Genomic DNA, 14142 nt, shown 5'->3' on the forward strand with positions numbered 1-14142 from the left:
CTGTGGGCTCCGTTCTAGCTGCAAGTTAACGCACGTGGGCTCACAACGGTCCTGTTCCTGAGCCTGGCTGTTGCATGACTTTAAGTACTTCAAGATTGAGCTTTTTTGTGGGGCCAGAGAGATAGCACAGTGGTAGGGCGTTTGCCTTGCACGTAGCCGATCCAGGACAGAAAGTGGTTCGAATCTCGGCATTCCATATGGTCCCCTGAACCTGCCCTGACATCTGAGTGCAAAGCCAGGAGTAACCCCTGTGCACCACTGGGTGTGGCCCCAAAACAAAACAACAACAACAAAAAAAAAAAGATTGAGTTTTTGTGTTTCTTCTCACTTTTAGTCCTGAAGCCAGAGTTGCTGAGAATCCGATGGAATGGCCTTAGTTAACCTGCGGAAGAACTTTGGTCAGAGGCTCCGCAGAGCTCTGTGGACACTGAAGAAGCCTGAGTTGAATCCCCTGCAGCCAGTAGCCCAGGGGCGTTGGTCCCCCTGGCTCTGTGTGGCCTGTGCGGATCCGACAGGCCCCTTCAGAGTCAGGTTCCACCATGCATGCTGCCAGGACTTCCATTCAGAAAATGGAAAGGACCTCAGCAACCTCCACCACACAGCCTCTACAGTTCAGGATAGGGATGAGATGCAGCAGAATCACAGTAGTTTGGACCAGCAGCTGTTTAACATGAAGCTGGATAACTGTGCATCCTCTAAGGAGGTCTTAGAGCTTCTCTGCCCCCTGCTGCAGAGGCTGCCTGATGCCCTGGCTGCCCGAGCCTTGCAGCACATTTGTGAATTGGAAACCAAAGCTGGGGACAGGACACTGCCCAGGGAGGTCCTGGAGAGCAGCATCTTCCAAGCTCTGTGTGAGCCCTTCCAGCAGGCGCCCACCGATCTATCCCATGCAGGTCTGCTGACAGCTCTGCAAGCCCTCTCTTTGCTGCATGTGGGTCCCCAAAATGCCCAGAGCAGTTTGCTACTGAGCCTGGTGGCTGAATCAAAGAGGCGTCTCCAAAGGGGGGACCTGGATGCACACAGTCTCTGCATCCTGGGGGAGAGCCTCCTGAAACTGCATGGGCCCAGTAGTTCCACCCTGGAGGTGATCATGCATCAGTTGCAAGCAGAGAAGTTGGAAGCATTCAGCCCCGACGACATCGTGGCCCTGTACTGCATCCTACAGGCATGTCCCGAGAAGCTGGACCAGCACCAGCTGTTCCTGAACCGGATCCACAATTTCTCACTCTCCATCCTTCCCTACCTGAGTCCCGCAGGCCTCACTCGGATGCTCACTGCCCTCACGGTTCTGGATCAAACGCAGGCCCTCCCGCTAGTGATCAGACTGGGCAAGTACGTGGTGAGGCAGCTCCCAAAGTTCACTGATGACCAGCTGGGCCAAGTCTTAGATGCCTTCGTCCACTTTGGCCACAGTGACCGCTTTTTCATGCGAGTCCTGGAGCAGCACGTGGTTTCCCGTGCTCAGTCGCTGGACCCCGAGATCCTAGGCAAGATCCTGGGGTATTGCAACGGCAAATGCATCCTCTCTGCACCCATCCTGGATGCTGCTGCCCAGACCTTCCTGTGCCAGTCGGAAAAACTCTCCCCCGCTCAGGTGTGTCAGTTCCTGGAACCCTTCGGAAAACTCAATTACGTGCCCCCACAGGCCTCCACCATGTTTAGGAAGCTGGAAAACAGGCTTTTGACTCAGTTCAAGTCCTTCCCTCCAAAATCGCTATTGAAGCTTCTCCACTCGTGTTCGCTGCTGGAACATCATCCAGTCAACTTCATGGCCAAGATCTTCAGCCCGTATTTCCTTCAGCAGCTGCAAGGTGAAAGGGTGCTAGTTTTTTTTTTTTTTTTTTTTGGGGGGGGAAGGTTGGGTGAGTGGTGGAGGGGACAGTGACCTGGAACCTTCTCAGTGGCTCTCCTATGCATTGCTTAACTCTAAGCAGTGCTTGGCCGTGTTTTCCCTGCACTTCGATCTACAGAATTGTGGGATCCAGGATTGATGATGCTTTAAACCCAGCAGTAAAAAAAAAAAAAAAAAAAAAAAAAAAAAAGCCAGGACAGGGCTGGGGCTATAGCAAGGCAGGGAGGGCATTTATTTGCCTTGCACGGGGTTGACCCTGGTTCTATTCCTGGCATCCCGTAGGGTCACCTGAGCCTGTTAGAATTAATTACTGGGGCCCGGAGAGATAGCACAGCGATGTTTGCCTTGCAAGCAGCCGATCCAGGACCAAAGGTGGTTCGAATCCCGGTGTCCCATATGGTCCCCCGTGCCTGCCAGGAGCTATTTCTGAGCAGACAGCCAGGAGTAACCCCTGAGCACTGCCAGGTGTGGCCCAAGATCCAAAAAAAAAAAAAAAGAATTAATTACTGAGCACAGAGCCAGGAGTAGCCGCTGGGTGTGGCTGAAACAAACAAACAAAGAATGCCAGGACATTGCAGAGGTAAAAGCAGCATTTCTTTAGATAATATTCAGAATAGCAGTGATGACCCACCAATAAATTTTCTATCTGGGAGCAAAGGACAACTGTGACCTCCTACCCATCCACTCTTTATTTCTGTGGGGGATTTTTTGTTGTTGTTGTCATTTTTGAGAGAGGTATGATTGCTTCTCTTAATTCAAAGACAATCAGATAGCTGCAAAGTCCCCTTGGCCACAGGAAAGAGCAGTTGTCACTTATTTTGTTGATGTGTTTTATTCCTTTGGAGCCCTTGTCTCTGGCCAGGAGCTCTACATCTTGGAAGTCCCTGGGAGATTTTATAGAGCCCAGCACCGAGTCAGTGTCTGGGATATTCAGTGTCATGGTGTCATTTGAAAGTATGCTCAGGTGTGAGGGACGGGAAGACAGGTACTAGCGGTGCACACATCTGTTCAAGTGTGGGGGTTGCTGTGTGTTTCAGGTGAGGACCCCCATCTGGACAGGCTGAGCCTGGCCCAGCTGACACAGCTCTTCCTCACTTCCATCCTAGAATGTCCCTTCTACAAGGTAAGGCAGGAATCGTGGGGGGTGTGACTCTGTCAGTCGGCAAAGGTCAACTTGCGTTCCCCCAGGCATTCGAGGACCCAGTATTTTCCCCCCATTTGATGAATGGGAAAGAAAGGCTGATGACCAGAGACACTTTATTCAATTCCAACAATACTTATATAGGACAAGAGGAATTGGGATAAAAGTAAGGTGGCAAAACATAGCAGAAGCATAGCCAGGGATGACTGAGGCGCAGGGAAGAAGATAAGCATGAACCTTGAAGCTTAGGAATGTCTTAGGAGCCACATACATATGATCTATTATTATAGTAGGTATTATCTCCTTTAAGAACTTTCTGTGAGGAATGAGAGATGGCCTAGCATCAGGCCCAATAGTAACCACTAATTATAGGGAGATAGCACCCATCTTTTTATCTTCTTACCCATGTTTAAAGCAGTATCTGGGTTGGAGAGATAGCACAGTGGTAGGGCATTTGCCTTGTACACAGCCAATCCCAAATGAACTCCAGTTCAATTCCTGGCATCCCAAATTGTCCCCTGTGCCTGCCAGGAGCAATTTCTGAGCACAGAGCCATGAGTAACCCTGAACGCTGCTGGGTGTGATCCAAAAACCAAAATTAAAATAAAATAAAGCAGTATCGCTGAAGCTTTTTTCCTCAAGGAAAATCCCCAGAACATTAGTTCTACAAGAGTTCCATCTGCCACACTGTTGGGGAACATTATTTCAAGGGGATCCAATAGAGGGATTGCATTTCCCTAACCTCTAACCTGTGCGGTTTCCTTTCTTTGGTTTTTACCTGACAGGGTTCAGGGCTTTCCTGCTGGTTCTTTGTTCAGGAATCACTCAGGATGACATGGAGCAAATCTGGGTCCCCCACCTGCCAGGCAAATGCCTTCCCTGCTCTTCTATCTCTCCAGCCCCAGTCTGTGGGGTATTTCTCCAGCCTGCAACCACTCCTGAATTTTCCAGCTTCCTCCCCTTTAGACCTAACTCAGGGAAGCAGAACTTGAGCCATGGGTGCCCTCAGCACACCACAGCTGAACAGAAAAGTACAAACCTTTAGATTAGATTTATCCTTCACGTCTGAATATGTTTATTCCCACCACACCAGAAATTTAACCTTCATTGATGGAGTTTCATTTAGTGCTTCCCATGAAGTCCACTCCAGACTTATGTTTCAAGGACCACCATGTACTTGCCTAAGATCAGAAATTACTCTTCAGAGCCAGAGCAATAACACAGTGGGTAGGGCATTTGCCTTGCATGCAGGCAAACTGGATTCTATCCCCAGCATCCTATAAGGTCCCCCAAGCCTGTCAGGAGTGATTCCTGAGTGTAGAGCCAGGAATAACCCTGAGGGCCACTGCTAGGTATGGTCCAAAACCAAAAAAGAAAAATGACTCCTTGCAGACTTGCTCCCTAGGCTAGAACCCACATTTAAAGCAGTTCCCACAGCCCCCCCGTGTCACTCTCTCCCTGCCCTCTGCAAAAGTGCAAATACTGGAGCACAGTGCTGCCTCCCTTTTAATTGACAGACAGCAGAAGGTTCCATGGGATTCTATCAGCTGTTCTCCCTTGTTGGACTCTAAGGTCCCCCAGCACTGTCTTTCAACCGGGAGCTCTGACAGAAGCTCCTCACTTTTGAAGTTGGTGCCTCCTTAGAGGTGTGGGAGATGGAGATGCCCAATAGGGACTTCGGGGGGCTCAGAGCTCCAGAACCCAGGCTGGGCTTACAGGAAACCCTTGTTAGAGCCCCAGCACTGCATGGTCCCCCACACTCTTCACACTCTTAAGAAAGATTCTAGTTTAGCTGATAGCAGTGCTGTTTATGATATTGTAATTTTTACAGTACCGGAAAGGGATTGCTGGTGAATGTGGGGCAGTGGCCACTAAGGGGCCGTGTGTGTTCCACTTCTGCTTAATGTTTGCTGCTGACCAGGTGAGGCCCAGGCCACACAGATCAAGCCATGGTGGGAGGAACAGTAATCCTTTTGCCCTCGTGATTTTTAAAACCTTCTGGCACTTGCATTTCTCGTGAATCACCTTTTTTCTATGTGCATCTAATCCTCCATCAAAACAAGCATCAAAACCCTCTGATTCTGCTGGGCTGGTTTTTTATTTTGGGGGAGGGGGGGTTGGGGCCACACCCGTTTGATGCTCAGGGATTACTCCTGGCTAAGTGCTCAGAAATCGCCCCTGGCTTGGGGGGACCATATGGGACGCCGGGGGATCGAACCAAGGTCCTTCTTTGGCTAGTGCTTGCAAGACAGACACCTTACCTCTAGCGCCACCTCACCGGCCCCTCTGCTGGGCTGTTTTAAGAAGACTTGGTCCTAGAGCATGTTAACAGATACTCTGGACAATATATATTGCACATGCTACCAATCTGATTTGTCAGTGGATTTTGTTGTTGTTGTTGGCTGTTTTTTTACTGCTGATGCCTTATTTTTGCTGCACTGACACTTTCAAGTCTTCTGTGATCAAATCTATCATTATTTATTATTTGTTTGGAAGGGAGCCACACCTGGCAGTGCTTAGAGGTTCTTCCTGGCTCTGCCCTCGGGAATTACTCCTGACTATGCTCAGGGGACCATATGGGATGCCGGGGTAGAACTCTTGTAGGCAGCTTTCAAAGAAAACACCCGATCCACAAATGCCCTACCTGCTATGCTATCACTCAAGCCCCATAAATCTATTCATCTTTTATGACTTCAAGGTTTCCTATCTCCCTTGAGATTTTTGCCCCACCTAAGGTAATAAAAAAAAAAATACGTTACTGGATTTTAAAAATGTTTTCCTTAGTAACATGTTGAGATCTTTCATTTGCCTGATAGTTTGTAAGAACTTTCCACGAAATTATGGTCAGGCGGAGAATCAGTTTGCAAACACTCTTTTCTGCTGATTGTCTCCTCTCTGACTCATCGAAATATCAATTTTCTTACATTTTTCACCAACCAAAACTCGAGTTGACCATCCTTCAGGCTCCATAGCTGTTCTGAGAGCTCCGAATACATTTCTGAGCTATGATAGCCATTTTACTTTACTTTACATCCCCTTCTCCAGCCCTTTCTTTCCTTCTCCCACCCTTTCTTCCTTTCTCCCACCACCATGTGAGCAGCATCTTTGCTTTTTATTTTCCTTTTTAGCAGCACCTTTAGAGGACATTTTGAACCTGACATTTTGACCACAAAGTAAAGAGCATTTTGCAGTAGCATTTTGAGAAAGGAGTTTGCTGAGTCCCAGATTCAATCCTGTGCTTGCATCCCATCCATCCATCTTTGAGCAGACTGTGCTTATCGGGCCTGCATTTTAGTCCCTGTTTTGTTTGTTTGTTTGTTTGTTTGTTTGCTGCTTCTTCTCATGCTTGCACTTCTTGATCTTTAGGGTCCCAAGCTTCTCCCTAAGTTCCGCGTGAAGTCCTTTCTGACTCCTTGCTGCTCCCTGGAGACACCAGTGGAGTTTCAACTGTACAAGTCAGTGATGCATGGACTCATCGACCTCCTGGGAGCAAGATGGTATTTCGCCTCCAAAGTATTGACCCCGTATTGTTACACACTTGGTAAGAAGCTGGGGAGCCACTGGAAGGGCTCTCTCAACATTGGGGTCTTGGTGTCTGGACCTGGGACTGGGGAAAGGGTTATCCAGGGAGCCCCAGAGCTGCCATCTGCTCTGGGCAGTAGTCAGCGTTGGTGCTATCATTTCTAAGATTTGTGGGTCTGGTGGTGCCCTTGCCTGCTCGATATGGAAAGAAAAATGGGATTTGGAGGGGTGATGCTGGGAGGAAACCAGCAAATGCTGAATTCTGGGATCACTGCTGAAATCCCATTATCAGTACTGGAGTGTACCTCACTATGCTCCCTGGCAGTGCTTAGTGACCATTCTGCCACAGACCAACATGGGCAGAAACAATTCTGTTACTCAAGTGGGAAGTTCTCTGGGCAGCACAGCACAGATTGGGCAAAGGCTTTGTTGTTGTTGTTTTGGGGCATCATGTTGCACTCGGGTTACTTCTGGCTCTGCACTCAGAAATCACCCCTGGCAGGTTTGGGGGACCATATGGGATGCTGGGGATCGAGCCTGGATCTATCCCAGATCGGCAGCATGCAAGGCAAATGCCCTACCACTGTGCTATCATTCTGGCCCTGGGCATAGGCTTTTTAAACTGATGGGTAAGCCATAGTGCTTGGCACTGTCCCCTGCTCTGTTGTTCCTGTCAGAATGCTGCAGGCCATGAGAGAGGAAGTAAAGGAAGGTTCAGTCCTGGGGACTGCCAGCACTTGTACAGCCCCACTGGGATTATAGGATGATGGAGGGTTGCGTTGGGGAAGGTTGCCTTGTGTGGTATGTTTGAGATATGGAGTTGCCAGGTCCTATCCTGTCTCTCTGGGACCTGGTGTGGCCATTACTCTGCTGCTGACCACCCAGGTGATAGCACAGCATGGATGCAGTCAGACTCGGGTCAGGTGCAGAGAAAGAAGGGGTTTGTGGGGACCTTACCTGGGGATTGTCTCCTTTCTTCTTTCCCCACAGATGTCGAGATAAAATTAGATGAGGAGGGGTTTGTTTTGCCATTCACAGTGAATGAAGACATCCACAAAAGGTACAGAACCTGGGGGCGGAGGGGATGATCACAAGCTGTGAGGGTTATAGGCAGGTGAGAACAAGGCAGCACTGAGGAGGGAGGCAGTTATGCAATTTGCTGCCACATGGATAGAACAAGAAGATAATTCTATTAGAGCAGCCAGAGGATGAACAGGGTGATATCACTTGTATGTGGCATTTAGAATGACTTCATGAGGGAAGACAGTGGTTTAAATGGAGGTTCTAGAACATTCTTGGCCTGAGTATAAAAATCACCCCACGTCATATCTCCAGCTCCAGGTGAACGAGTCTGAATCAGGGCTGTGCGTGAAATAATCCAAACTAGGCTGAGGGTAAACATGTAGTCTCCTACCTCATATGAAGACTCAGCTGCCTGCTGTTTTTATTGAGTACAGAGACCACCCCTGGCTGGGGCAGTAAGGACAGATAGCTCAGGCTATCCTGAACCAATCCTACCCAGGTTTACAAGTAAGGCAATCTCTGTTTAGGGGTAAATCCAAGTTGTAAAGAACCAAGGATGACCTTTGTTTTAGGTAAAATAGTAAGGAGAAGGAAAGATATATAGAGTGCAGGGGGAGAAAGACAAATGTAAAATAATGGGACAGAGTCAAGGGAGTCCGGGATACATTGGTGGTATTAAGGAAGGAAAAAACTAAATATCCAAAGTACAGGGTCAACAACATAGAAATCAGGAGACCCAAACTTTGAGAACCAAACTTAAAAAGATGTCAGTTAGGATGGGGAGGGGAAGCAGGGTATGGGATGGACTCTGGGAACATTGGTAGAGGGAGGTAGACACTGGTGATGGAATTTGCGCTGTCTAAAATTGAAATGAACTGTATTATGAACAGCCTTGTAACCATGGTGCTAAATAATTAAGCATTAAAAAAAAAGAGAGAAAACACTGCATGGGGCCAAAGCCATCACCACACAGCAGGGAGGGCATATGCCTTGCACACAGCTGAGCCTGGTCTAATCTTAGATGGTCACATCTGGTCCCTTGAATCGTGCCAGGAATGGAACCTGACCACAGCTGGGTATAGCCCCAAAAACAAAACTCAAAAAAATCAATGAAACACTGCATGGCTGTCGTAAATATACATTAATGTGTCCTAGTGTCTGTAGGGTGAGTCGGCTCAGCCTGACTCCTGCAGCCTCTATGGCCTGGTGGGTCTGAAGGTTGCAGGATGACAGTACAGAAATTCACAAAACAGTCAGATGAAGTTTCAGGAGAAATCCAACTTTATTACAAGGCCCTAACCACTGTGTCCACATGACTTCTAAGCTAAGCAACCTCTTCCCTGCTCCTTTGCAACCATCTTGGTTGCCCATCCTCTCTCACTCCCTCCCCCCAGGCAACCCTATTATTCTCTCTTTGAGATACCACAGTCTATCCCTGGTGTGTGTGGGTCTGATCATCCAGGTGAGATTAGCATATGGAGTTGAGGGAGGGGTAACACATGGCAGCCTGCAACCTTTGGAAGTTCTTTGTGTGGTTTTATAATTTATAGGCCAGTGTTTGGAGAATTGAGTTTATCTTCCAGTAGATGGAAAATTAACGTGTCCTTTAGTGAGTCTGATCAGCAGGGAGGAACCTGGATGAGCTGGGAGAGCCTAGACCAGACTTCGGACTTCAGGGCTGGAAAGACACTGCTCTGTCATCTGATTTTCCAGGATAGCACTTTGCATTGACGGGCCCAAGAGGTTCTGCTTGAACACCCAGCATCTACTGGGGAAGGAAGCCACGAAACAGAGACACCTGCGTCTGCTGGGCTACCAGGTGGTGCAGGTACAAATGCTGTGTCTGTGTGTCTGTCCATCCATCCGCGTAGGATTCACAGGCCCTATCTACCCTTCACAGCCCCAGAAGGCAGGTCTAACTTAGATTCCAACTGGGGTCCTGACTAGGTCTCAGACTCCTGTAAGTCAGGGCTCTGTCCTCTCTGTCCCTCCCAAACCTTGGTCTCCTATAAGTTGGGTCTCTTGTCTCTGTCCCCCGAACCTCAGTCTCCTGTTAAAAACCGCTCTCATTTTGGGAACCAGAGGAGTGGGGGGTTTCCATGGCACCTCTTTGGGGGATTCTGTGACAGAGAATTTTGGAACCCTGTCCCTAAGTTTTTTTTTTATCTCTGTTCCCCAAAACACCAGCCATGCTTGATTCTAGTGCTGGTCTATCTTCTGCTCTCTTCCCTGGTTCCTTGAATTAAAAAAGGACAACTGGTCAGCGTAATAAATAGGTCAGTGGGGAGGACCCTTTCTTTGCACAGATGCCAGAGGTTCGCATTCCTATATGATACTGAGCCACAGCAGGAGTGATTCTGAGCACAGAGCCAGGAGTAACCCCTGAGCACTACCAGGTGTGGTCCAAAAACCAACCAGCCAAATAAAGGACAAGAGACCCTTTACCACACAGATGCAGGCGCTGTCACCCCATGTTTCTCACTGTCTGGCCACCCCCTGAATTGGGTTTCTTTTTGCCAGATGACAGCGAGCTAGAGCCTGGTTGGAAATTTTGTACACACAGACCATTTCTGCGGTGCTGTCTACCCAGTGGGGTGTCTGTGTGTGAGCTGAAGGGGTATGTGTTAAAAGGGTTTTCTTTAGCTCTCACTGGAGTTATACAGACACCCCAGAGAGTCCCCGAGGAGAGGGAAAGGAAGCCTCAATCTTGGGACTCTCATTAGCCTGACAGCTGCTTTCCCATTAGGTGACTAGTCCCTTGCATCTCTGCATGCACTCCATACCACCCCCTGTACCCAGAACCCCCTCTTGTTAGTTTCTTTTTATCCCCTTTGCTTTTGTTCTTTGGTTTGGGGACCACATTCAACAGTGCTTGGTGATCACTCAGATGCAGATGTTTGAACCCACCAGTACAGCTTCCTACTGGACCAGCACTCTACCCACTGTCCTCTTTCGTTTGTCCCTGCATTTCGGTTTTTGGTTTTTTTTGTTTGTTTGTTTTCTGTTTTTTATTGTGACCAATGTGAATTATAGGTCTTTCACAGTTATATTTAAGGTACAAAGTGACATTGAATTAGGGCAATTTCCACCACCGGTGTTGTCCTCCCTCCACCCCTGTTCCCAGCATGCATTACATACCACCCACCTTGCCCCCTGGAATGCTAGTGTAGCAGGTCCTCTTTGTGTATAGCTTGTTGTAGACTGGGTTATCTTGATTCTATTGTCATTGACTTTGGGTTTGGTTTTAGGTCTACTCATTTCTTTTTTGGTCTAATCATTTTTATTTCCACTCAATGTCTAATTGACTGTTTGCTCCTGGTACTATCCACTTTCCCCATCTATTTTATGAGCTCGCATCGTTTCTTTACTGCTCAGAGGGTAAACTGAGACCAGCATGTCTATGGGCCTCTATGTACCCTAATCTGAGTCTATGGCCTCTCCCTTCCCCCCAAACCCCCAAATCCATTCTGACCTTTCTCCCCTACCTGTAGGTCCCCATTTCCATTCCAAAATCTATGTCTCATCTGGTTGTAGGTTTTAACCTAATTCGCGAATATTATGCTGAGTCCTGGCTGGTTCTTCCTTTAAGCATCATCCATTTACTACCCTTACTGCCAGGGTCCCTCCCAGCTTCTGGGCAGACAGGGTGTGGGGTGGTTGTGTGAGAAAAGCCAAAGGTCTTCTACATCTGTGCAGTGCTCACAGGTTCCCCTTTCCCTCCCTGGCAGATCCCTTTTTATGAGCTTGAGATGCTGACGTCAAAGATAGAGCTCGTGGACTACTTGCAGAAGAAACTTTTCTCTCAGAGCACTGGAGTGCACTGGTGACAGAAGAGTGGCTCAGCCTCAGGCGTGTCCTTGGGGACCCGTGTACACAGAGGCCTCTCAAGCAGGACAGAAGAGCCGGTGGAGTGTGTATATGCTCCAGAAGAGCCCATATACTGTGTATATGTTGACCAGCATAAATTTGAATTTATGATTCTCCTTATTTAATTATCAGCATCAATGATGCTTTTCTACATGAAGCCCGATTGATCTCATGCAATAAAGGAATATTGTAAAGGGGTATTTTGCACCATTTTTCATTTGTTGCAGTTACCTGCCCTCTGAAAGGAGGTTCCCTTTGTTTTCTCTCCCACAAAGGCAAAGAAACCTTACCTACCCCCCCTTTCCTTCCTGCAGACTTGGGTAGAGGAAGGCAGCCACTGAGAGTGGAATCCCAGATGTGAATGTTGACCAAACTGTACTCAGGGGCTGAAGCAACAGTACCATGGGGAGGAAACTTGCCTTACACACAGCTGGCCTGAATTAGATCCCCCATATGATCCCCTGAGCACCACCTGGAGTGATTCCTGAGTGCAAGGAGTAACTCTTGAGCACATCTAGGTATAGCCTAAAGGAAAACAAACCACCATCAACAAAAAGAAAGTGCTCCTTGGCTGAATTTCAACCCCTTTAATGGACCCTGCACCTTTTCCAGCCTGTTTGCATCTTAGAACAGGGGTTGAAGTAAATGGAAGAAGCTCTGGGGTCTTTTAAAGGTGCTTTATGAGAAGAAAAGAAATTAGAGAGGTGGAGATGGGTCAGCAGATCCTTAACGGAGAGCTTATTCCTAGGCTGCTGACCCCCCACATCCCACCTGCTTCCAACCTTACTCTTCACCAGCATTAAGGTCTCAGGTTCAGCTGCTATGAGGGGAATGCAGTGCCCCTTCAGGCGGGCAAGGGAACTGTGCCATCAGGCAGAGGCCCCCACCCACCCACCTTCCTCCAGATGCTTAAACTTACCTCCTTATTGACCCCTTTCAGAAAAAGAAATCATGCTGTGTGACCCCTGGTATTATACTGTATATAATGGAACAAAATGCCCCCCCAGTTGTTTCCAAAGTTAATATCCCATCATTGCAGCCCCCACCCTTGTCCTCTAAGTGGAAAGTGGTCACTTGGGCAGTCACTACTCTGATTCTTCCCACCCATCCATCTTGGCTGCCCTGGGAACCCCCAAACTCCCTCTGCACTTCAGTCTTTGTCACCAGTGGATGCCCCTACCACCATAGTCCGTCCTTCCTTCCTTCCTTCCTTCCTTCCTTGCTTCCTTCCTTCCTTTCTTCCTTCCTTCCTTCCTTCCTTCCTTCTTTCCTTCCTTCCTTCCTTTCCTTCCTTTCCTTCCTTCCATCCTTCCTACCTTTCTTCTTACCCTTCCTTCCCTCCCTTCCTTTCTTCCTTCCTCCCACCCTCCCTACCTTTCTTCTTACCCTTCCTTCCCTCCCTTCCTTTCTTCCTTCCTCCCACCCTCCCTACCTTTCTTCTTACTCTTCCCTTTCTTCCCTCCTTCCCTTTCCTTCCCTCTCCCTCCTTCTGTTCTTTCCTTCCTTTCTTACCTCCTTCCCTTTTCTTCTTCCCTCTCTCACACCCTCCCTCTGTCCTTTCTTTTTCCTTCCTTTCTTCCTTTCATCCTACCTTCCTCCCTACCCTCTTGCCCTTCCCTCCTCTCCCCTCCCTCCCTCTCTTCCTCCCTCCCTCCTTCCCTTCCTTCCTTCCTCCTTCCCTTCCTTCCTTCCCTTCCTTCTTTCCTTTCTCCTTCCTTTCCTTCCTTTCCTTCTTTCATTCCTTTCTTCCTTCCTTCCTTTCTCCTTTCCTTCTTTCCTTCTTCCTTCCTTCCTTCCTTCCTTCCTTCCTTCCTTCCTTCCTTCCTTCTTTCCTTCCTTCCTTCCTTCCTTCCTTCCTTCCTTCCTTTCTGGCTCTGGGCCCACAGAAGCAAGGACAGGAAGGACAGGTCAGGCACAAGAGTTCAGCACAGTGAATACATCAAACTTGATGACTGAGAAGGTGCCACTGTATGTTAGGAACATGACATGAACGAATGACTAGATCAGTTGCTGATCTCACCAATGAGTGATGTTGACCAATAGTTGTGATCAACTATAAACATATACATGCAGGTTCTTTTGGGAGTGAAGGGTGTGGGCTACACCAGTGGCATTCAGGGGTCACTTTTGGTTCTGCACTCTGTAATTATACCTAGTAGGCTCAGGGGAATCTATGAGTTGGCCACCAGCAAGGCAAATGCCCTCCCCATGTCCTATTGCTCTCTGGCCCCTAAATGCAAGTTTTTATAAATGGAACCTCCTGCCACCTCTAAAATGATTGAATTTTTCTTAAAACCCAGCCTGATAGCTCTGGGGGCCTTACCTTACTGATTTTTAAAATAACTTTTTGTTCATGTTTTTCAATAAAGCATAACATTGCTGAAGTTTTTTACAATTACAGAAAGTTGAAGAAAAAGAAATGAAAGCAAAAGTCCAGAAGCAACTGTGCTATTCTTTGTACATACCACCAAGTGGCAGCAAAGCTTAAGATATTATTGGACTGCAGGCATTGAAATAGATGTGTGTGTGTGTGTGTGTGTGTGTGTGTTTGTAGTTGGATGTATGTGGATAGTGGTGTGTGTGAAAGGGTGTTCATATGGTTGTAGGTATGTACATGCATTGCAGGTAGGTGTAAAGTTGTGTATGTGAGAGTATAGCAACTGGGATCACTTCTGCTGCAAATATGGAGGCTCCCCAAGATAACTTTTCTCTTTGACACAGTGCCTGACTCAGGCTT

At 48.0% G+C, this 14142-nt stretch overlaps 1 protein-coding gene across 1 annotated transcript; it reads left to right on the forward strand.

Moving 5' to 3' along the window:
* The first annotated feature begins 339 nt into the window (after positions 1-339).
* Positions 340-11553, forward strand: FASTKD3 (FAST kinase domains 3). The gene is made up of 6 exons (XM_049767952.1): positions 340-1811; positions 2890-2975; positions 6360-6534; positions 7506-7575; positions 9252-9366; positions 11267-11553. Exons 1-6 carry the CDS (start codon positions 368-370, stop codon positions 11363-11365), a joined length of 1989 nt encoding a protein of 662 aa, XP_049623909.1. The 5' UTR covers positions 340-367; the 3' UTR covers positions 11366-11553.
* The last annotated feature ends 2589 nt before the right edge of the window (positions 11554-14142 follow it).

This window comes from Suncus etruscus, chromosome 2 (assembly GCF_024139225.1).
Source record: "Suncus etruscus isolate mSunEtr1 chromosome 2, mSunEtr1.pri.cur, whole genome shotgun sequence".
In the NCBI taxonomy this organism is placed as follows: Eukaryota; Metazoa; Chordata; class Mammalia; order Eulipotyphla; family Soricidae; genus Suncus; species Suncus etruscus.